This window comes from Bos indicus x Bos taurus, chromosome 24, assembly GCF_003369695.1.
Source record: "Bos indicus x Bos taurus breed Angus x Brahman F1 hybrid chromosome 24, Bos_hybrid_MaternalHap_v2.0, whole genome shotgun sequence".
NCBI lineage: Eukaryota > Metazoa > Chordata > Mammalia > Artiodactyla > Bovidae > Bos > Bos indicus x Bos taurus.
The window spans coordinates 33,650,799-33,672,526 of record NC_040099.1 but is presented as its reverse complement, the minus strand read 5'-3'; the positions used below and the strand labels follow the sequence as shown (position 1 = coordinate 33,672,526).

General features: G+C 39.8%; 1 protein-coding gene and 1 long non-coding RNA gene across 3 annotated transcripts in view; one reads left to right on the top strand and one right to left on the bottom strand.

Moving 5' to 3' along the window:
* The window catches only part of RBBP8 (RB binding protein 8, endonuclease), an 82,399-nt gene extending 70,274 nt beyond the window's left edge, over positions 1-12,125 (top strand). The window contains exons 15-19 of one of the 2 annotated variants that reach the window (XM_027525673.1): positions 1,936-2,079; positions 5,494-5,563; positions 7,479-7,575; positions 10,281-10,422; positions 11,707-12,125. In XM_027525673.1, the coding sequence (XP_027381474.1) occupies positions 1,936-2,079; positions 5,494-5,563; positions 7,479-7,575; positions 10,281-10,422; positions 11,707-11,804 (551 nt within the window). In that variant the 3' untranslated portion in view covers positions 11,805-12,125. The remainder of the gene's footprint in view (positions 1-1,935; positions 2,080-5,493; positions 5,564-7,478; positions 7,576-10,280; positions 10,423-11,706) is intronic. The other variant, XM_027525674.1, reaches the window with a different exon arrangement.
* LOC113882681 overlaps positions 11,924-21,728 on the bottom strand; it is a 36,945-nt gene continuing 27,140 nt past the window's right edge. Inside the window, exons 2-3 of the long non-coding RNA XR_003508418.1 lie at positions 13,427-13,535; positions 11,924-13,133 (exon numbers count right to left, since the gene is read on the bottom strand). This is a non-coding gene — a long non-coding RNA (uncharacterized LOC113882681). The remainder of the gene's footprint in view (positions 13,134-13,426; positions 13,536-21,728) is intronic.

Genomic DNA, 21,728 nt, shown 5'->3' with positions numbered 1-21,728 from the left:
TATTTTGTTCCTGGTACCAGTTCCTGATGTTTTCCTATTTTGTAGAAAAGGGCAAAACTAAAGTATGGCAGCTTTGGCTTCTAATTTATCTAGCTAATCTAAGAAGATGATAGCTTCCCAAATATATTTGAAACAAGTAACTTATGAAGGTGAAATTAGAACTTAAACTAATGAGTGGAGATAATTTTGGCTAAATAAGGCATAATGAATACTGTTGCTGCACAGTAGGTCACTCCAGTAAATCAGAGGATTAGAACAATAACAATTTTTTTTATCTTTCATAGTTTCTGTGCCTGAGGAATTCAGGAAGGGCTGGGCTGGGTGGTTCTATCTCAGGGTCTCATACAGATGGTGGCTGGAGCTGGAACAGCAGAGAACTAGACAGATGGGAGACTCTTGGCTGCTCTCTCATCATTCAGTCTCAGGGTTTCGCCATATAGTCTTTACATGTGGGCTAGTTTGAGCTTCCTTACCGCACAGAGACTAGGTTCCCAGAGTAAGCATCCCCAAAGAGCAGTGTAGAAGTGCACAGCATTTTGATGATCTGGACTCAGTAGTTGCTCAGTAGGAGTGCCACTGTCACATTTATAAGAACAGCAAGGTGGGATAGGAGATATTGTTGAGCCCGTACTTAGGAAAAAACAGTCTGCACATTTTACCCATAAGGTAGATTTTTTTCATACTTAGAATTGATGAAATATAAACTTAAAGATGAAACATACCATTAAATGATACTGCTAATATTCAATTCAAAAAAAATTTTTTATATCTGTGTTCAACTTATTAGATGCTATGATAGATATATATCCTTATATATCAAAAAAGAATGTAGTCCGTCCTCAAGCATTTTACAGTCAGAAGTCAGCAACAAAAAGAAATCAATAAATCATTAACGTACTATGATTTATTGACAGCATATACAGAATGCTTTGGGAATGCCTAGTGCACAGGAATTATTTTTACTAAATTTGATCCTCAGAATGAAAAATGAACAAATGTTTCATCATTCAGTAATTATGGAGACACAATTCTATATCAGGAACTGGAGCAAATAGTAAACAGAAGTACCTGCCTCTTATGGAATTTACATTGTAATAGGGGAGAAACAAGTATTGTGTGCTAGATGATGGTACGTGCTGGAGAAAGATAAAACAGGGTGAGGTGCCAGAGCGTCTGCACTGGGGGAGGTGGCTGGTAGTGATTATATAGAGTGATCTTGGCAGGTTCCAGTTTTGTCACATTTGTTAGCCAACTGAATTTCTCTATTTTTGGTACACTGGTGTTTTAAAAAATGTGATTATACAGTGGAAATGTATTAGGTTGGCCCAAAAGTTCATTCGGGTTTTTCCATACCATCTTACAGAAAAACCCAAATTTTTTGGCCCACCTAACAGTTAGTACTCTGAAGATGAAATTAGCATTTGCATATCAAATATGGAATTGAATTCATTATTTCTATAACACTGAACTACCAAGTGTTCATAATAATGCAAGAAGATACTTTTCTGATACATTAGAAAAATAAAGAACTAAACAAAACTTTATAGAGGTTTTTATGTCAGTTATTTATACACAGTTTATTTAAACTTCATATTTATCACCGTTTATTATGCTGTATTTTCTCTTCCTCACAATTCCTTTGGTAGTTCCTTTTGGTTTACTATGAATTATATATGAGCTGATAGAAAAATATGTTTTAACATTTATAATGACAGTAACAAAAAAACCAGCATTCTCGTCACATAAATAAAGGACAGTTGAAGGCATAACATTAAAAACCTTTGGAAATGTACAGTAATTACCCAGACTTGGGGTTTATTCTTGCCTAATACACATCTAAATTATTTTGCGGCAGTTCTTACAAGTTTCTGTGTATTAGTCTACCTAGAAAGCAAAACGCTTACTTGTGGCCTAAGCCAATGCTCTTTCGCACAGATGGAGAAAGAAAGATGAATGATAGCTTGGAAGATATGTTTGATCGGACGACACATGAAGAATATGAGTCCTGTTTGGCGGAGAGCTTCCCCCAGGTAGCAGATAAAGAGAAGGAATTGTCAACTACTACAAAAAAACCAAACAGTAAGGCAGTTTTCTTTCAAATTGTGTTTTTTTCCCATTACACTGAATTTAGTAAAGTAAGTTGTCAATCTTATTAACAGAGGCCTAATGAGGTATCTTAACAATTAAAACCATGTTTATTGAATAAATCTTTTTTCAGTTTTTTTTAAAGATAATTTCAGATTAATAGAAGAGTTACCAAAAATAGTTCAGAGGGTTATGCTTCAATGAAAAGAAGATACTTGAATGGCCAGTAAGCACATGAAAAGCTGGTGAACACTCTTGAACATCAGGGATGGTGACAATACTTCACATCCACAGAAGTGGTTCGATAACATGTGTCTCTAGCAAGGGTGAAGAGCAGCTGGAACTCTCGCATTGCTGATGGAGTAGAAAATTGGTTATACTTTGGAAACCAGTTCAGCAGGGGGCTTTTTAAACAGCTTTATTGAGGTCAGTCAGTTTTTTGTAAAGTTAAGCATATACCTGTGTTGTGACCTAGCAATTCCACTGCTCAGTATATACCCACAAAAAATGAAAACATGTTCATACTACTTCACAACAAAAACTACTAGACTCAGCAATGTGGATTAGTCTCCAAAATTTGTTGGGCTAGACAAATGCAAAAGATGGAGAAGAATATATGGTATATCATCTCGTTGATATGAAGTTCTAAAACAGACATACCTAAGCTACAGTGATAGAAATTAAATGAGTGACTGTAGGGGAGGGAAGAGACAGAAGAGAATGTTCTTGTGCATGAGAGACAACAGAATAGGAAACTTGCGTGGACATGTTCACTATCTTGATTTGGGTAGCAGTTACACTGGAATATACACTAGTCAAAATTCATCTCAGTGCACTTAAAATAAGTATATGTAAATTATGCCTCAGTAAAGTAGATGGTTTTAAAGTCTTCAGTGGTTTCCCAGTGCACTTAAAATTCAAACTCCTTCTTTTGGCTCCCAAGGCCCATCATAGTCTGGTACCTGCCCACCCAACATCTAACCCTGCCCCCGTCTTTCCCAACAGTTCCCTTTTTTGGCAGATTAATCACACTGTCCTCCTTTTACATCATATAATATACCAAACTTTTTGCCATTGAGGACCTTTACGTAGAACATTCACCATTCGTATTCTTGTCATGACTGACTTCTCTTTAATCATCAGTTATTACCTGAGATATTCAGGTAGGCTTAGCTGTCTACTTGCTTAATGTTTGTTTCCCTCAGTTCAGTTCAGTCGCTCAGTCGTATCTGACTCTTTGTGACCCCATGAATCGCAGCACACCAGGCCTCCCTGTCCATCACCAACTCCTGGAGTTCACTCAGACTCACGTCCATTGAGTCAGTGATGCCATCCAGCCATCTCATCCTCTGTTGTCCCCTTCTCCTCCTGCCCCCAATCCCTCCCAGCATCAGAGTCTTTTCCAATGAGTCAACTCTTTGCATGAGGTGGCCAAAGTACTGGAGTTTCAGCTTTAGCATCATTCCTTCCAAAGAAATCCCAGGGCTGATCTCCTTCAAAATGGCCTGGTTGGATCTCCTTGCAGTCCAAGGGACTCTCAAGAGTCTTCTCCAACACCACAGTTCAAAAGCATCAATTCTTCAGTGCTCAGCTTTCTTCACAGTCCAACTCTCACATCCATACATGACCACAGGAAAAACCATAGCCTTGACTAGACGAACCTTTGTTGGCAAAGTAATGTCTCTGCTTTTCAATATGCTATCTAGGTTGGTCATAACTTTGCTTCTAAGGAGTAAGTGTCTTTTAATTTCATGGCTGCAGTCACCATCTGCAGTGATTTTGGAGTCCAAAAAAAGAAAGTTTGACACTGTTTCCACTGTTTCCCCATCTATTTCCTATGAAGTGATGGGACCAGATGCCATGATCTTCGTTTTCTGAATGTTGAGCTTTAGGCCAACTTTTTCACTCTCCACTTTCACTTTCATCAAGAGGCTTTTTTTTAGTTTCTCTTCACTTTCTGCCATAAGGGTGGTGTCATCGCCATATCTGAGGTTATTGATATTTCTCCTGGCAATCTTGATTCCAGCTTGTGCTTCTTCCAGCCCAGTGTTTCTCATGATGTACTCTGCATATAAGTTAAATAAGCAGGGTGACAATATACAGCCTTGACGTACTCCTTTTCCTATTTGGAACCAGTCTGTTGTTCCCTGTCCAGTTCTAACTGTTGCTTCCTGACCTGCATATAGGTTTCTCAAGAGGCAGGTCAGGTGGTCTGGTATTCCCATCTCTTTCAGAATTTTCCACAGTTTATTGTGATCCACAGAGTCAAAGGCTTTGGCATAGTCAATAAAGCAGAAATAGATGTTTTTCTGGAACTCTCATGCTTTTTCCATGATCCAGCGGATGTTGGCAATTTGATCTCTGGTTCCTCTGCCTTTTCTAAAACCAGCTTGAACATCTGGAAGTTCACGGTTCACGTATTGCTGAAGCCTGGCTTGGAGAATTTTGAGCATTACTTTGCTAGTGTGTGAGATGAGTGCAATTGTGCGGTAGTTTAAGCATTCTTTGGCATTGCCTTTCTTTGGGATTGGAATGAACACTGACCTTTTCCAGTCTTGTGGCCACTGCTGAGTTTTCCAAATTTGCTGGCATATTGAGTGCAGCACTTTCACAGCATCATCTTTCAGGATTTCAAATAGCTCACCTGGAATTCCATCACCTCCACTAGCTTTGTTCGTAGTGATGCTTTCTAAGGCCCACTTGACTTCACATTCCAGGATGTCTGGCTCTAGGTGAGTGATCACACCGTCGTGATTATCTTGGTCGTGAAGATCTTTTCTGTGCAGTTCTTCTGTGTATTCCTGCCACCTGTTTCCCTCATGCAGTGTAAATTCCATGAGGACGGCAGACCTGGCCTCCCTGTTCTACATTGGCACAATGCTCAGTAAATTTTCATAATTTGAACAGATGATAGCAATTAGCTATTTGAGTCTAGACAACTTGAAATTCAGGTCCCTGGGCTTTCATTCTTATTCTGTCACCAGTTTTCTAATAAAATTTTAAAATCATTTTATTTCCTATTTATCAACTACCTTAAAGTCACATTATAAAAATCAACAGTACTAATAAGTGTACAGATTAAAACCCATCTTGTTATTGTCATTTGGAGCCAAATGATAATAGGCATCTGAGTAGTTCTTTTAAAGTCTAAAATACTTTTATGGTTATGATTTTCATCCCTTCAGTAATTCTGAGGTGAGATAATCAGCACTCTCCTTATTAGGCAGATGAAAAAGAAAGGAAAGAATTCATTACAGAGAATTTAAACTAATTGCCTAGGGCCTAGAGTCTGAAATCCAATAAAAACAGATGTTTTGGCATATGTCTTTTCTCCCCCCCCCCAAAAAAACCAGATTACTTTTCAGTAAGTTCTACATTAAGTTTGTGGTATGCTTGTTTTGTTTACAGCTCCTGGTGATAAACAAGATAAAGTCAAACAGAAAGCATTTGTGGAGCCATATTTTAAAGGTGATGAAAGGTATGTCGGCCTTGGTTAATACCAGCAATATGATTGGAAGTACAACAGAACTATCTTTGTCAGAACATCTCTGAACTGTGAAAATTGCTACTTTGGTTAAAATAGAATGCATATTATTTACCTTCCGACCATAACAAAAATGGAACTCAGGTATAAAAAATGACAAATTTTTAAAATAAGGAAGTCTTTTTTTACCATCACATTCTTTTTTGAATGGTGGTGACAGTTATTTTTTCTGCTCTATTACAACATACTTTATTCTTACCCTATTTTATTGTGAACTTTATTTGAATTTCAGGAATTTGTTGAATACTGTAACTTGGGCTTCCCTGGTGGTGACTCAGCTAGTAAAGAATCCTCCTGCAATGTGGGAAACGATTCCTGGGTTCGATTCCTGGTTGGGAAGATCCCCTGGAGAAGGGAATGTCTACCCACTCCAGAATTCTGGCCTGGAGAATTCCATGGACTGTATAGTCCATGGGGTCGCAAAGAGTTGGACACGACTAAGTGACTTTCACTCACTAACTGGGTGGCAGACCTTAGGTTTGTGCTTCAGAGTTATTTTAGGAGAATTTTTAAATCTTAAAAAAAATTTAAACAGAAACAGATGAGATTCTGAGCAAAGGACATGACTAAATTCTGTATAAACTTAAGAGTCCATAAACTTTTTGAAAGAAAATATAGTTGTAGCAATATTGTTTTATCACTTCTTTCTCAGTCTTCCTTTTTAAGTTCACTGTTGATCCATAATTGAGAGTTGTTGGATTTAAGCACAGTAAGGACCTAGAATCTTACACGTTTTGAAATAGAGCACTTAAAGCTTTCCTTTGAAGAACAGCACTGCCAACTATCAAAATACCTTAAAAGAGTAGATGTGATACCCACAAGTCATTTTAAAATATCTGTTTTTTTGATTCAGACTGATTAAATTCACTGGGGTTATTTCTATTATAAACAAATTATGATGTTACATAAGTCTTCGCTTACTTGTAAGTTTGGAGTTTTCTATATTGGGCTTCTTAAAGCAGGATACAAGTATATTAATAAAGATTCCTGATTGCTTTTTCTGACCAAAGTACCACATACCCATTAATCCATAATACCTCAGTAGCTTTGACCCTTCCTGGGTTTCCAGTGGTTCACGGTAGGATCTGATCCATTTAAAGTGAAAGTGTTAGTCACTCAGTCCAACTCTTTGCAACTCCATGGACTGTAGCCTACCAGGCTCCTCTGTCCATGGAATTCTCCATGGCAATAATACTGGAGTGGGTAGCCATTCCCTTCTCTGGGGCATCTTTCAGACCCAGGGATCAAACCCAGGTCCCCTGCACTGCAGGCAGATTTTACCATCTGAGCCACCCAAGCACAAATGATAGTTGTGCCTAACGTTTTGAAGAATTTAAGGTGGACAGAAGCAACAAAAGAAAGTGTTAGAGAAAATAGCAAATTACATGCAGACAAATGAATCTGTTATTTGGGGGGAAGCAGGTTAGCCCTGATACCTGGTTTCATAGTACTAGAAACTGAGTTACCAGAGGCAGTGGTCTCTCTCAGTTATGTTACTGAATACCAGTTACCGAGTTTAATAATACAGCATTCCTTTTTAATTAGGTTGTTTTATATTTTACCACACAACCTAATAACTAATTTCAGCCAGCCAGAGGCAAAAATAGGAAGTAATAGTTATCTTTTTCAGTTAGAAAAAAGTATCTGTAAAAATACCTGATATGTAGTAGGCACTTAATATTTTAGTGAAGAGAGAATGAAGAAATGCTTTTGTCTCTCACATACTGAGGAAGCATTTCAAATAAAATGAATGAATGGGGATTATTTTTCCTTTGGATGCTCACGTTTGCTAATTTAAAATGTAAGCCAAAGGTCTCTATAGTAACAGATAAATTTATTTTTTCCCCAGAGAGACTGAATTACAAAATTTTCCTCATATTGAGGTGGTTCGGAAAAAAGAAGAGAGAAGAAAATTGCTTGGACACACATGTAAGGAGTGTGAAATTGTAAGTACAAATGTAAACTCTGTCATATGGGGTTTCTTTGAAGTTATGACTTCATGTGCATGATTTTAAAATCATAGATATAAACCATATTTGTATCTAGAAACAAGCTTGAGCCAAGAATAACAGAGTAAGTACATAGAGTATACAGACTGGCTGGGACCTGAGAGAGAAATGGAGAGAAAAGCCTCCATTTCTCTTAGAGTCTCTGTAAGCGAATGAGGGGCCTCAGTACTGGTTCTTACTTCCAGCTTAAGACATTTACGCTGTTTGTTTTTTCTCTACTTATTTGTATTTCTTTTAATTTTTTCCCCTCATGTTATATTATAGTGGAGACTTTAATACATATACTGTTGGGGAAATTTTCGATATTTCAGTCAGAAACTTTGCTGTAATATTTTTTACTTAAACACCAGCACTCTCAGGAAATGAGGTATACTCATAATTGTTTTTCTAAATAACCAGTACAACCATAAGCTCTTTTTTTTCTTCCCTAAACATTTTCCTTTCTAAAAATACAATGAACAGATTCCACTCCATCCTTAGAACCCACCTGCATTTCCCTTGTTTACTTTGGGTGTCTTGGACTAGATGTGTATCTTGAAGTAGATTGTACTAATTGTCCTGTTACTGAAGAGTCCTAGGCAGGTTCTGTGTTTTTCCGAAACTTGCAGTTTTTGTTTCTTCCCTTGCTGTCCTTTAGCTGTTGGATACTTGTTTCCAGCAATGTATTTATTTCCCCCTTAAATTTTATTTTTAAAAACTATAGCTAGAAAATCTCATGCACAGAGGAGCCTGGTGGGCTGCAGTCCGTAGGGTCACACAGAGTCGCGCGTGACTGAAGTGACTTTGTCTGCGTGCACACACACACACACACACATACACACAAGCACATTAAAGTTATGTGTGAATAGGTTACAGTGCAGGTAAGCATTTGGTGAGACAAATGCTCTCATAAACTCAAGTGAGAGTGTAAATTGAGATCACTAATTTGGAAAGCAGTTTAGAGATAACAAACAAATGTATCGTATCATGAGTTTTCATAATACAAATTGAATATATCATGATTTCTTACTAAGGAATGTGATCTATACTAACTGAACCTCCAGTTTTTATAACTAGAACTAAAATTACCAATTAGAAAAGATTCTTTCACTGGTAACTCTTACTTTCCTTCTCAGAAATCATTTTTTTTTTGTGCTGTTATCCAGTGTCTGAAAACATTGTTTCATGCGTTTTATTCTTTTTTTTTTTTAGTTTTTTAATATAGAGGGTAAATCTGTTCCCTGTTATTCCTTCATGACCAGGAGTCAAAGTGCCAGCCACATGTATCTAAATACTGTCTGTCTGCTTACAGTTCTGAAATATTTCCTATTTCATATTCCATGTGAAATATTCAGTGAACATGCAATACACATGTGGCTGTGTAATAGTCACCTCAAATTTCACATCATAAAGCCAGCATACACTTTCTACCTCCAGTTCTCAGACCTTACCTCTGAGCCTTCTATATGTCCATTCTCCTAGTTGTTTAAACCAGAGATCTTTTAGGTATCTTCTTTCATCTGTCATATCTCAGTAATGGATCTATCAGCAAATCCTATTGATTGTCTGTTCAACACAGCAATAAATGGTCTCTTCTTCCAAATGATCTTCTTAGAATAAAAGTTAAATCACGTCAGTCTTCTGCCCAGAATCCTTAAATGTCGTCTCCTCTAAGAAATGAAATCAAAGCCCTTATCAAGGACAACAAGCTCACACCCCATGTCCTCTCTGACTTCATCTTCTGGCGCTCTCCCACCTGCTCGCTGTGTTACAGCCACCCTCGCCTACTGTTGTTTCGTCTGTGTGAAAGAGAAATATGTTAAAAACCCTCACTTAAAAAAAAATTCTGATCCTAGTCTGCCACTTGCAATAGGTGATATCTTTGATAAAATATCACTTGGATTTTCAGTTCCTCAAGTGTAAAACAGAATTAGCTGGATTGTGTGATCCAGTCATCCGTGTTTTATCAAACTTTACACCATTGCTTTGTTTTCTTTGGATCTAGAGCTTGAAGACCTGTATAGTTTTCACATAGAAGTTTTATCTTTCTTTGCACGAAGTTTAGGTTCTTTTTGGTCACAGTTGCAAAAAATAATATGCCTTTGATCCTAATTGATAGATGTAGTTTAAAAGAGCAAAGTCATGAAGCCTACAACCTTCAAAGCTTAACTTTTATTTTAAAAAATAGTGAAAGGAAAATCACTTCAAAACATACGCTATATCCAAATAACAGTTGAGAAATGTGCTGTTCAGAGCACAGGCCTTGGCTTTTTTGTTACTGGTCTGAGAAAAATTAATAGTTTGTATGTATGTAATAGTTTGTATGTAGCTATACCACTGAGCACACTGACTGTAAAGTTCAGCTGGCTTTTTTTTTTTTAGTTGTAATACTATTGATGAAGGATACAGTATGTTGCCTTACAGTGAGATACAAGCCCTCTTCTTTGTGGAGCAAACATTTCACAGACCACTAATTATTATCAGTAATTTATAGGTAGTAATTTACTGGTAAGTGGTATAACTTACTAATATTATCCATAGAAATTCATTTTCCTTAGCATGCTGAATACTTTAGTAGTTTTTTTAGCTTCTGGTTTTTAATCAGTAAGCATAACACTCCATTTATTATTCCTCAGTGGAAAACCTAACCAGTTTTATTACAGTATTATGCAGATTTTCCAGCAGAAGAAAGAGAAAAGAAGTTGGCTTCCTGCTCAAGACACCGATTTCGCTACATTCCACCCAACACACCAGAGAATTTCTGGGAAGTTGGTTTTCCTTCTACTCAGACTTGTATGGAAAGAGGTGAGAGTATAGCTTATGACATTTTGGAACTTTTTAAAAAAATACTGTGTATAATATATATACCCAAGTCTAAACATTGAACTTTTTCTTCATGGTTCTCTACCTTCTGCTATAAGTTGAGAGCCAGTTTTGTGGCACAAATACAGTTTCCTAAAGATAAAAGGCTTACGTTTAACTCTTCAAATAACTTCATTGGAATCATTGTTTACAAGCATGTTAATGAACTGTGTATGTGTTACCCTGCTTTTTTTAATCATTCAAATTTAAGAAAGTAATTTCTCTTCTGTCTAGTCATCGAAATGACTTTTAATAAAGTAACTTTACAAAAGTTGCCAAAGTTACATTGTTGAAAAGCATCTTTTTTTTTTTAAGAGGCTGCTGTGAATTTGGATGTTAAAACTTCACTTATCAAGAATGCTAGTTATTTATAAACCATATTTGAGTAAAAAAGACTTTTGTTTGGGAAACTGTTAACATGCAACTCACTCCTTCAAATACAGCACTTACATTTAATAGAATCAAAGAACATATGCAGCTTTAAAGCTCCAGGTTTCTTAGCTGTAAGAAGCTTTTCCAAAAGATGCAAAGTCTATTACAGCTGTTACCATACTTGCACTTTCCCTTTTAGCAGGTCCTCTTCGACGTGATGTCTCTGCTTGCTCATCAGATAGAATTAGTCTGGATAGAGCCTGTGTTTGAGAACCTATCAGGGTATGGCAGACACAGTCCTCCCTGAAAACTACATCATGGAGGAGACACCCTTAGGAGAATCAAATAGTCTGAAGAGTATAGGGACCATGTCATCGCATCTAATAGCTACTGGAAAAAAGTCTTCTTGAAAAGCACCTAAATTTATCCTAATATTTAACACTTGTCCCCATTTGCACCCAATGGGAGGTAGAATAGGAAAGTGCCGAACAGCCCCAGTTCTGGAGTCAGATGTTGGCAGAGTCCCCACTCACTTGCTTCCCAGCTCTAGGAACTTGAGCGAGTTATCGGACTTCCCTGGGTCTCCATAAGCTCAGCTGTGAAATACGCGTAGTGGAAGCTACTGCAGAGGACTATGAGTTATCCCAGACAATGTTGTATACAGCACACTTGATAAATGTCTGCTGTTATTTTTAGTACAAATGAGAAAGCTGATGCTAAGTCATTCATCATCACAAGCGGCTAATAGAAAAATCATGTGAACTTAAAAGGCATGACATGAGACAGATGTTGACTGGATATATGCTAAAATATGTATGTTGCAAATATAGTCTAAATTTGTGATTTATTTTTAAGGTTACATTAAAGAAGACCTTGATCCTTGTCCTCGTCCAAAAAGACGGCAGCCTTACAATGCAATGTTTTCTCCAAAAGGCAAAGAGCAGAAGACATAAATGTTGAAGCAAAAACAGAAGAGAGGACAATTTTCTTTTTAGTTATTTATAGTTAAAGTTGGTATTAAACATTGATTTTTTTTTTGATCTCCTGTAAACTGGTTTATAAATCATTTTTCTATTGAAAGTGTTTTTAAATGGCATTTACTCATCACACAGACAACTATTTAAAAATGTGGATAAGTTTATGTTGTATTTTCTTGCTTTTGCACCTTGAAAATAACAAGGGGCTTTTATTTTGCACTCTAAATTAAGAGTTGTTCATTACTTTATTTGGTAACATGTAATTACAATTTTGAAAATACATTTGTTGTAGTCTGATTTGTTTCCTCTCTTCTTTTTACTCCATCTTCCCTTGCTGTTCACATTCAGCAGTGACTTCATGTTAACATTACAGATTTTTATTCTCCTATGTAGATCATTTTAATCCCCAACTTTCAAGTCTTTTTTAAAATGCTAAATTTTAATATTCCTTTAACTTTTCAACTTGAAGTACTGTTCTGTTGGAGAAGGAAATGGCAACTCACTCCAGTATTCTTGCCTGGAGAACCCCATGGACAGAAGAGCCTGGTGGGCTGCAGTCTATAGGGTTGCAAAGAGTCAGACACAACTAAAGACGTTTAGCATTCATGCACACACTGTTCTGTAGTGAAGTCCTTTCAAAGTGACCACAGATAACTTTCTTTCCTTTGCCATGTATTATAGATTAACATCCTCTGATCATAATACTCCAGCCTCAACTTCCTCATTGATCAGGGTTTTCATGTGAATTAAGTGACATCAGTTTTATGTTTTCACAGGGTTAGAAATCACTGATATGTAGTATCTACTTATATGCTAGACCCTCTTTGTACATTGTTTGGCTCTGAATGTGATCTTAGTTCTTTTTATAAACAGCTCTATCATAGCTTCTATTCAGCACTTCTCTTCTCTTCCCTTCCCAGATTGTTTATCCTGTGTTTGATTTTTGTTCTCTGCTGGCAGTCAACTAATCTCTCCCAATAATAGCCACTCACTGGTCACCTACTATATGCCAGGAACGGTGCTGTACTCTTCACATAGTTTTTTTCTTTTAATCTTCAAATAATCTTGTGAATGTATGAATCAATACTAAGCTGTAAAAAAAAAAAATCAACCCCCAAATCAGATTAAATAACAAATGACTAGTTTTTTTTTTCTCATGTTGAAAAGTGTGGAGATCAGTGGTCCAAAGCTGGTCTGTGCCCTCGTGGTGGACCCAGGTTTCTTCTGGCTTTCTGCTGTTTCATTCTTTATATGTGGCCTCCATCCTTTTATTAGTTATGCCACCTCTAGCATCATGTCCATGTTCTAGGCAGGTAGAAGAGAAAAGAAAAAAAGCACACATCATTTGTTTTTGTCCCTCTTTAAAAAGTTTTCCAGAAGGCCCTTTCCAGTGACTCGGCTACCTCTAATAACAGGTGAAGTTCAAGCTCAGGGTTGCCTGATTGAAGAATCAGCTTGTTTAGCGCTTCTGACAGGCGGGAGTCAGAAACACCCAAGTTGGAACAGGGCACCACAGGATGAGCAGTTACAGCTGTGTGCGTCTAGTGATTTGGTTTTTTAAAAGGTAACATAAGCAGAGACAATAGGAGATTGTCTACCTGATAGTGGCTTGATAGCATTCCAACCCCTTAAGTAGCATTTTTCATTTCTCCTCACTCTGTGAGATTGGGAAAGCTGAGGTCTCTTTCCACCGTTGATCAGCTCTACCTTTAAATGAAGTAACAGACACTTTTTAAAAACACTTGTCACATACATTTAAATGGAAAAGTGCAGTTTGGTATTTAATATGTATGAAAAGACTGTCTTCATTTGTAAAGCATCATAGATGTTAAACAGTATTTTCATACAGACATGTATCAATCACTGTATGCAGTTACATAGTTTCAAGTTGCCCAGTGAGCTTTTCAAAGTTGAAGACCTGTGATTTAAACCTTTGAAAACATGCAAAACCTCTGTTGGCACTTAAAATTAGATTAACACCTTTCCTGCCTTTGACAGGCATTCTGATTAAACCATCTGAAACCTAAGGTTGTCAGAGGTAGCAGTCTAAATGAGTTAATCATGGTACCCAGATACATACAGAAGATAATAACATGCTACCTAGAGAAAAGAACGAGTGAAGCAGAAGAATATTCCTAACACCTTTCATGTACTGAAAAATTTCCCCAAATTCAACTGGAAAGGCAGCTATTAGTAGGCTTAACATATTCGTAACTCAATTTAAATTGCATCTAGCTTATGTATTTAAAAAATCGGAGAACATCCTTAAGCCCTCTAAAACAACTCTGAAAGACTGCAAAGATTTTTCCCTTAGGTCGTCTTTAATTCATAATGTAATTGCCAAAAAGAAATAGTGTTGCAAAAAGCTATTACATAACACTGGTAGGTTTATATAGCATCACCGACTCAGTGGACATTAATTTGAGCAAACCCTGGGAGATGGTGCAGGACAGAGGAGCCTGGCAGTTCATGGGTTTGCAAAGAGACACAGTTTAGTGACTGAACAACACGTTTCTTAAGCATTCATCAAAGCACTTTTATCTTTACCAGGTATAATACATACAAGTATTGCTACTGCTACTGCTGCTAAGTCACTTCAGTCGTGTCCGACCCTATGCGACCCCATAGACGGCAGCCCACCAGGCTCCCCTGTCCCTGGGATTCTCCAGGCAAGAATACTGGAGTGGGTTGCCATTTCCTTCTCCAGTGCATGAAGGTGAAAAGTGAAAGTGAAGTAGCTCAGTCCTGTCCGACTCTGAGCGACCCCATGGACTGCAGCCTACTGAGCTCCTCCGTCCACAGGATTTTCCAGGCAAGAGTACTGGAGTGGGGTGCCATCGCCTTCTCCGACATACAAGTATTAGAATCAGGCAAATCTTGACAATTTTTTTTTTCCAATGGGGCAAGTTTTAAAGAACACACCTGAGAATCAGTTACTCCTGACACCCTAACAAGCATGAGTTTAATTCTGAAAAATGCCACTTCAGAATAGGCATTTAACTCAAGTTTTACCATTCAGGTGTGTATTCTCAGCAACCCTAGCAGTTTAAAACATCTCAAAATCTTTCTCTTTGCTGAGTTGATGTTGTTAGAATGGTTCCTTAGAAAACTGAAGTGTCCTTGCACTTGGATTCTTCACTATGCACTTAAGGAATTAGTGAAGAAGTTGTCTGCTGTCAAACCAGCAGAGGCCACAAGAGAGCTATTTTTGGAAAATAATGGGACCTACGGGCTGAACACTCATAGAAGAAAATTTATAGGCTAAATGGGATATATAAATTAGAAACCTTTGGTACAGTAATGTGAGCTCACTTAGCAAAAAGCTTTCAGCATAGTTGCTGTTGATTAAACCAATGACAGGCAAATAATTCATGGTCCTGACAAAAAAATAACAAACATGTACTTACTAAGATCATGGCATCTGGTCCCCTCACTTCATGGCAAATAGATGGGAAAACAGTGGAAACAGTGAAAGACTTTATTTTGGGGGGCTCCAAAATCACTGCAGATGGTGACTGCAGCCATGAAATTAAAAGATGCTTGCTCCTTGGAAGAAAAGCTATGACCAACCTAGACAATGTATTAAAAAGCAGAGACATTACTTTACCAACAAAGGTCCATTTAGTCAAAGCTTTGTTTTTGCCAGTAGTCATGTATGGATGTGAGAGTTGGACTATAAAGCAAGCTGAGCTCTGGAGAATTGATGCTTTTGAACTGTGGTGTTGGAAAAGACTCTTGAGAGTCACTTGGATTGCCAGAAGATCCAACCAGTCCATCCTAAAGGAAATCAGTCCTGAATATTCATTGGAAGGACTGATGCTGAAGCTGAAACTCCAATACTTTGGCCACCTGATGCGAAGAACTGACACTGGAAAAGACCCTGATGCTGGGAAAGATTGAAGGCAGGAGAAAGGGACGTCAGAGGATGAGATGGTTGGATGGTATCACCAACTCAAGGAACATGAGTTTGAGTAAACTCTGGGAGTTGGTGATGGACAGGGAGGCCTGGCGTGCTGCAGTCCATGGGGTCACAAAGAGTCAGACGCGACTGAACTGAACTGAACTTACACACTGCGCATTTATATACAAGAGATACGTGACCTCAGTTATTATCCAGTAGAAGACCAGACATCAACATACAAAGATGCCCAAGAGGTCAAAGAAGCTTGGACTGAGGGCCAAAGAAATATTAAAGATAATTAGAACTTGAACCATGCCTTCGGATGAGTTAACCTCGAGAAGAAGAGACAACACAATCTAAGTTGGGAAATGAACCCAAATGTGGAAATGCTAAAATACTAAGGAGCTCTGGACATAATTTGGTTCTGGCCCCTCACTTTGTAATGAGGAAAGAAAAGCCCAAAGAGTGACTTGCAAGGTCCTAACAGCCTGGAACAAGACTAGTCTGGGGCCTCAGTCTGGTGCTCTTTCACCTTGAAGCATACTGCCCACAGATAAATTAGAGCTTGAGATGAGGGCCATGTGGCATTATTCATGAGACAGGCAATAAACATGTTTTAAAGGCAAGTCTTATATATAGAGTTTGGACTTGAGTCCATAGTCCTGTGGTTTTCAAACTGTTAATAGCAGATCCCATTATTCACATTAAATCAGTTTACATAGAATATCAGTAATCAGTATTTTAAATGCACATATTTATGTTAAGCATTCCAATCTGTCCTCTTATAAATCCAATCGGTGTGTGTGTGCGCATGCGTCCATCATGTCTGACTGTTTACAACCCGATGGACTGTAGCCCACCAGGCTCTTCTGTCCATGGGATTCTCCAGGCAAGAATACTGGAGTGGTTGCCACTTCCTACTCCAGGGGATCTTCCCAACCCAGGGATCGAACCTGCGTCTCTTGCATCTCCTTGCATTGACAGGCAGATTCCTTACCATTGAGCCACCTGGGAAGCCCCAATCACTGAGGTTAGATAAACACAAAATTCTGAGATGAATTATGGACGGCTGGTTACATCAGCCTCAGCATCCATGAAATCCTAGTCAAATGCTCCTTGTGCCCCAATTCAATTAAATCAGAGTATCTGGGGTATGGTCTAGGCATGAGTTTTCTGGGTCTTTTTTTAAACCTCCTTAGGTGATTCTAGTGTGCAGCCACATCTGAGAACCACTACCCTAAGTCACTGTTGCAGCCTAGTTACACTGTATTTGAACTTTAGTGTACATCAGAATCACATGGAAGATTTATTAAATCAGATTTCTCAACCCCAAAGTGAGAAGGTGCCCCAAATTTACATTTTCATACTGTTCCTGGATGATACTAATGCTGCTAGTATAATAACCACAGGTACCTAATTATGAAAGTCACCCAGATACTTAATAGAGATTCTTGGGCTCGTCTTGTGAGAATTTTGATTCAGGTGTAGCTTGAGCATTTTTTTTAATTCTCAGATTATTATGAGTCAAATCTAAGAAATACTGCTTAAGACAACAGCAAAAACTAAATAGCAACATGCTGAGCTTTCAAGCATTCTCTGACAAAAAGATTGAGTTGGGTAGTAATGTGTTCATTTAGATACAGTCATCGGGCAGCCATATACATAAGCTGAGTTTGGTGAGGGACAAGGAGTGATCACGCGCATTACTGCTACTGGTGTCCGGGTGGAAGGACTGAAACAAGCTCTAATACTTTGGCCACCTGATGCACAGAACTGACTCTAGAAAAGACCCTGATGCTGGGAAAGATTGAAGGCAGGAGAAGGGGACGACAGAGGATGAGATGGGTGGATGGCATCACCAACTCAATGGACATGAGTTTGCGCAAGCTCCAGGAGATGGTGAAGGACAGGGAAGACTGGCGTGCTGCAGTCCATGGGGTCACAAAGAGTCAGACATGACTGGCCAACTGAACAACAACAAATTTAGTAATCTGCCAAGGAATCGGGCTTCCCAGGTGGCACTAGTGGTAAAGAACCCGCCTGCCAATTCAGGAGACATAAGAGATGTGGATTCGATCCCTGGGTTGGGAAGATCCCCTGGAGAAGGCAATGGTAACCCAGTCCAGTATTCTTGCCTGGAGAATCCCATGGACAGGAGCCTGGTGGGCTGCGGTCCACAGGGTCACAAAGAGTCGGACACAACTGAAGAGACTTAGCATGCACACCAAGGATGAAGAATATCTGGGCCAAGAACATGGCAGTAAGAATGGGGAAGAAATTTAAGCCACCACTTACTGATTATTACCAGAACTTGGCAGTTGAGGGAAGATATGAAGATGAATATGACAGTTGCTCAGTGAGCTGATAACTAACTCAGTGGTAACAAGGGACATAACAGAATCAGTTGGATGGGGTCTACTGGAAATGGGAAGAGACCCTAGCTTTACGTCATTTATATTGTGAAACACTTCAGTTCAGTCGCTCAGTCGTGTCTGACTCTTTGTGACCCCATGAACCGCAGCACGCCAGGCCTCCCTGTCCATCACCAACTCCCAGACTCCACCCAAACCCATGTCCATCGAGTCAGTGATGCCATCCAACCATCTCATCCTCTGTTGTCCCCTTCTCCTCCTGCCCTCAATCTTTCCCAGCATCAGTCAGCTGTTCGCATGAGGTGGCCAAAGTACTGGAGTTTCAGCTTCAGCATCAGTCCTTCCAATGAACATCCAGGACTGATCTTCTTTAGGATGGACTGGTTGGATCTCCTTGCAGTCCAATCTCAAGAGTCTTCTCCAACACCACGGTTCAAAAGTATCGATTCTTCGGTGCTCAGCTTTCTTTATAGTCCAACTCTGACATCCATGCATGACTACTGGAAAAACCATAGCCTTGACTAGACAGACCTTTGTGGACAAAGTAATGTCTCTGCTTTTTAATATGCTGTCTAGGTTGGTCATAACTTTCCTTCTAAGGAGTAAGCGTCTTTTAATTTCATGGCTGCAATCACTGTCTGCAGTGATTTTGGAGCCCCAAAAAATAAAGTCAGCTACTGTTTCCACTGTTTTCCCATCTATTTGCCATGAAGTGATGGGACCAGATGCCATGATCTTTGTTTTCTGAAGGTTGAGCTTTAAGCCAACTTTTTCACTCTCCTCCTTCACTTTCATCAAGAGGCTCTTTAGTTCTTCTTCACTTTCTGCCATAAGGGTGGTGTCATCTCCATATCTGATGTTATTGATATTTCTCCTGTCAATCTTGATTCCAGCTTGTGCTTCCTCCAGCCCAGCGTTTCTCATGATGTACTCTGCATATAAGTTAAATAAGCAGGGTGACAATATACAGCCTTGATGTACTCCTTTTCCTATTTGGAACCAGTCTGTTGTTCCCTGTCCAGTTCTAACTGTTGCTTCCTGAACTGCATACAGGTTTCTTAAGATGCAGGTGAGGTGGTCTGGTATTCCCATCTCTTTCAGAATTTTCCACAGTTTATTGTGATCCCCACAGTCAAAGGCTTTGGCATAGTCAATAAAGAGCTTTTTCCATGATCCAGCAGATGTTGGCAATTTGATCTCTGGTTCCTCTGCCTTTTCTAAAATCAGCTTGAACATCTGGAAGTTCACGGTTCACATATTGCTGAAGCCTGGCTTGGAGAATTTTGAGCATTACTTTACTAGCGTGTGAGATGAGTGCCATCGTGAGGTAGTTTGAACATTCTTTGGCCTTGCCTTTCTTTGGGATTGGAATGAAAACTGATCTTTTCCTGTCCTATGGCCATGGCTGAGTTTTCCAAATTTGCTGGCATATTGAGTGCAGCACTTTCACAGCATCGTCTTTCAGGATTTCAAATAGCTCAACTGGAATTCCATCACCTCCACTAGCTTTGTTCGTAGTGATGCTTTCTAAGGCCCACTTGACTTCACATACCAGGATGTCTGGCTCTAAGTGAGTGATCACACCATCGTGATTATCTGGGTCATGAAGATCTTTTTTGTAGAGTTCTTCTGTGTATTCTTGCCACCTCTTCTTAATATCTTCTGCTTCTGTTAGGTCCCTACCATTTCTGTCCTTTATTGAGCCCATCTTTGCATGAAGTGTTCCCTTGGTATCTCTAATTTTCTTGAAGAGCTCTTTAGTCTTTCCCATTCTATTGTTTTCCTCTATTTCTTTGCATTGATCGCTGCCCTTAGTCCTCACAGTTCATCCACCCTTAGTCCGAAGGCTAGAGAGGTGGTATAACAACCAGCCACAGGCTAATATTGTACAGTGGCGCCTTTCTCCCAAAGTGGACCTAGGTTATTTTAGCAGTCTTACGTGGGGCCGAGGAGAAGACAGGTGAAACCTGTAAGTCCCTTTCTAATCCTCTTCCTCTGGGGCAACAAACACAAAGCACTGGGACTTACCTGCCAATCCCAAGGCCACTTTATAACATGTTCCCCTGGGGGGTAGGCCTACAGCGAGGACAAGGGTAAGATATGGTCCTGACCAACAGTTGGCAACAGTCCTTCAGTGGTCAACGGGTGATCTCGGCTTGTGTTGACAGGTTGCTTCTGGGTTAACGCAGTGGAGGCTGTTGCTCCTGGACTCTTGCTGCTGGGACACGTCTCATGTTGAGAGCCGGGCTCCTGTCTCATCAGTAAGTACTCAGTAAGCAGCCCATCCACTGCCTAGAAGCAGGGGGATAATATCAGCCTATTCCTGAACTTCATGGTCGGTAAAGTGGGCTCCTTGGTCCCTGTCTATGTCCGCAGTGGTGGTGGTGGGTGGAGGGGGGTCCCATATGTCGTGCACAGCTGTTCTAGACCCCACATGGTGGGTTTTCGTGTTGCTCGACAGCTCAAGCAGGTCTTTTGTAACGTCTTTCACCTGTTGTGACACACTGTAGGCAACACATGGCCATTGTCCCATCGCACTCTTGCTGCTCTGCCCCATTTCACAGGAGGGACCAGAAGCCCGAGAGTGCACATTCATTGTTTTGCCACTGCCTCAGGCCCCCACCAGACCCTTCTGGCCACACCCACAAGCCTGGTCCTGGGTTAATATCCCTAAAGCCAGTGTCTAATTGTTTAGAATGGTGGGTCTAATGGAGTATGCTTGTCTCACCTGACCAAGGAACACCCAATTATTTGATAGACAGTCCAGATCCTTGCATTTGGTCTGTATTCGCCAGCCATCCCCCTGCAGTCAGATGAGCCACAAGCCATGGTGCTGCTACTTTTAAACTTCAAAGAGACTCTGAGGTTAACAGGATATCATGAGTATAATGGAAGAGCTTTCTTTTCCATCATCGTGGTCAGCTGCCACAGGGCCCCACATGCTAGTAGACGGCCACCTCAGGATTTTCCCAGCAATGTTCCATTCCCCATCCTTATTTCCCACCATCTCAGGGTTTACACAAGTTTCCTCAGCCTCCCATTTGCTCACCAATTGTTGGGCTGCACCCCCAAAGGTCTGAAAGCCTTATGGTTGTCCAGACTTGAAGCTAGAGAAAAAGCCCAGAGACAATGACTTATCAGACAGGGGGATCTTACACGTCCAAAACAAAGGGTCCTGGAGTGACTCTCCACCCTCTCCGGGCAGGCGGGCCATGGTAGCAACCTTTGCCACCTGGGGGAGGAGGCTACCATTTATTTATAGGGGGGATTGACCTCAGATTCGCTCATCAGTTACCAGGGCAAACTACCAGGGCAGGTCTCTCCCAGCCCCTCAGGTTAACTACCATCACAAGGGTAGATATTTCCCTTTCAAAAACTAGCAGGTGGAGTTGTTCTGGCCTAAAGACCAGAATGATCACTAGCCTGGGCAGAGGGCAATCCCATTCATGTGAGCAGGATGCTAGTCCATACAAAGAACAAGACAACAGCCATCTTGAGTGGCCTGACCATACAGACAATACGATCTACTTCAGTAAGATAGCTGAGAGGAAAAAAGTGGACTCAAAATAAGGGTGAAAGGGGTTTCCAGTAATCCAGGCAATGGTTTAACAAACCTCAGTCAATAAT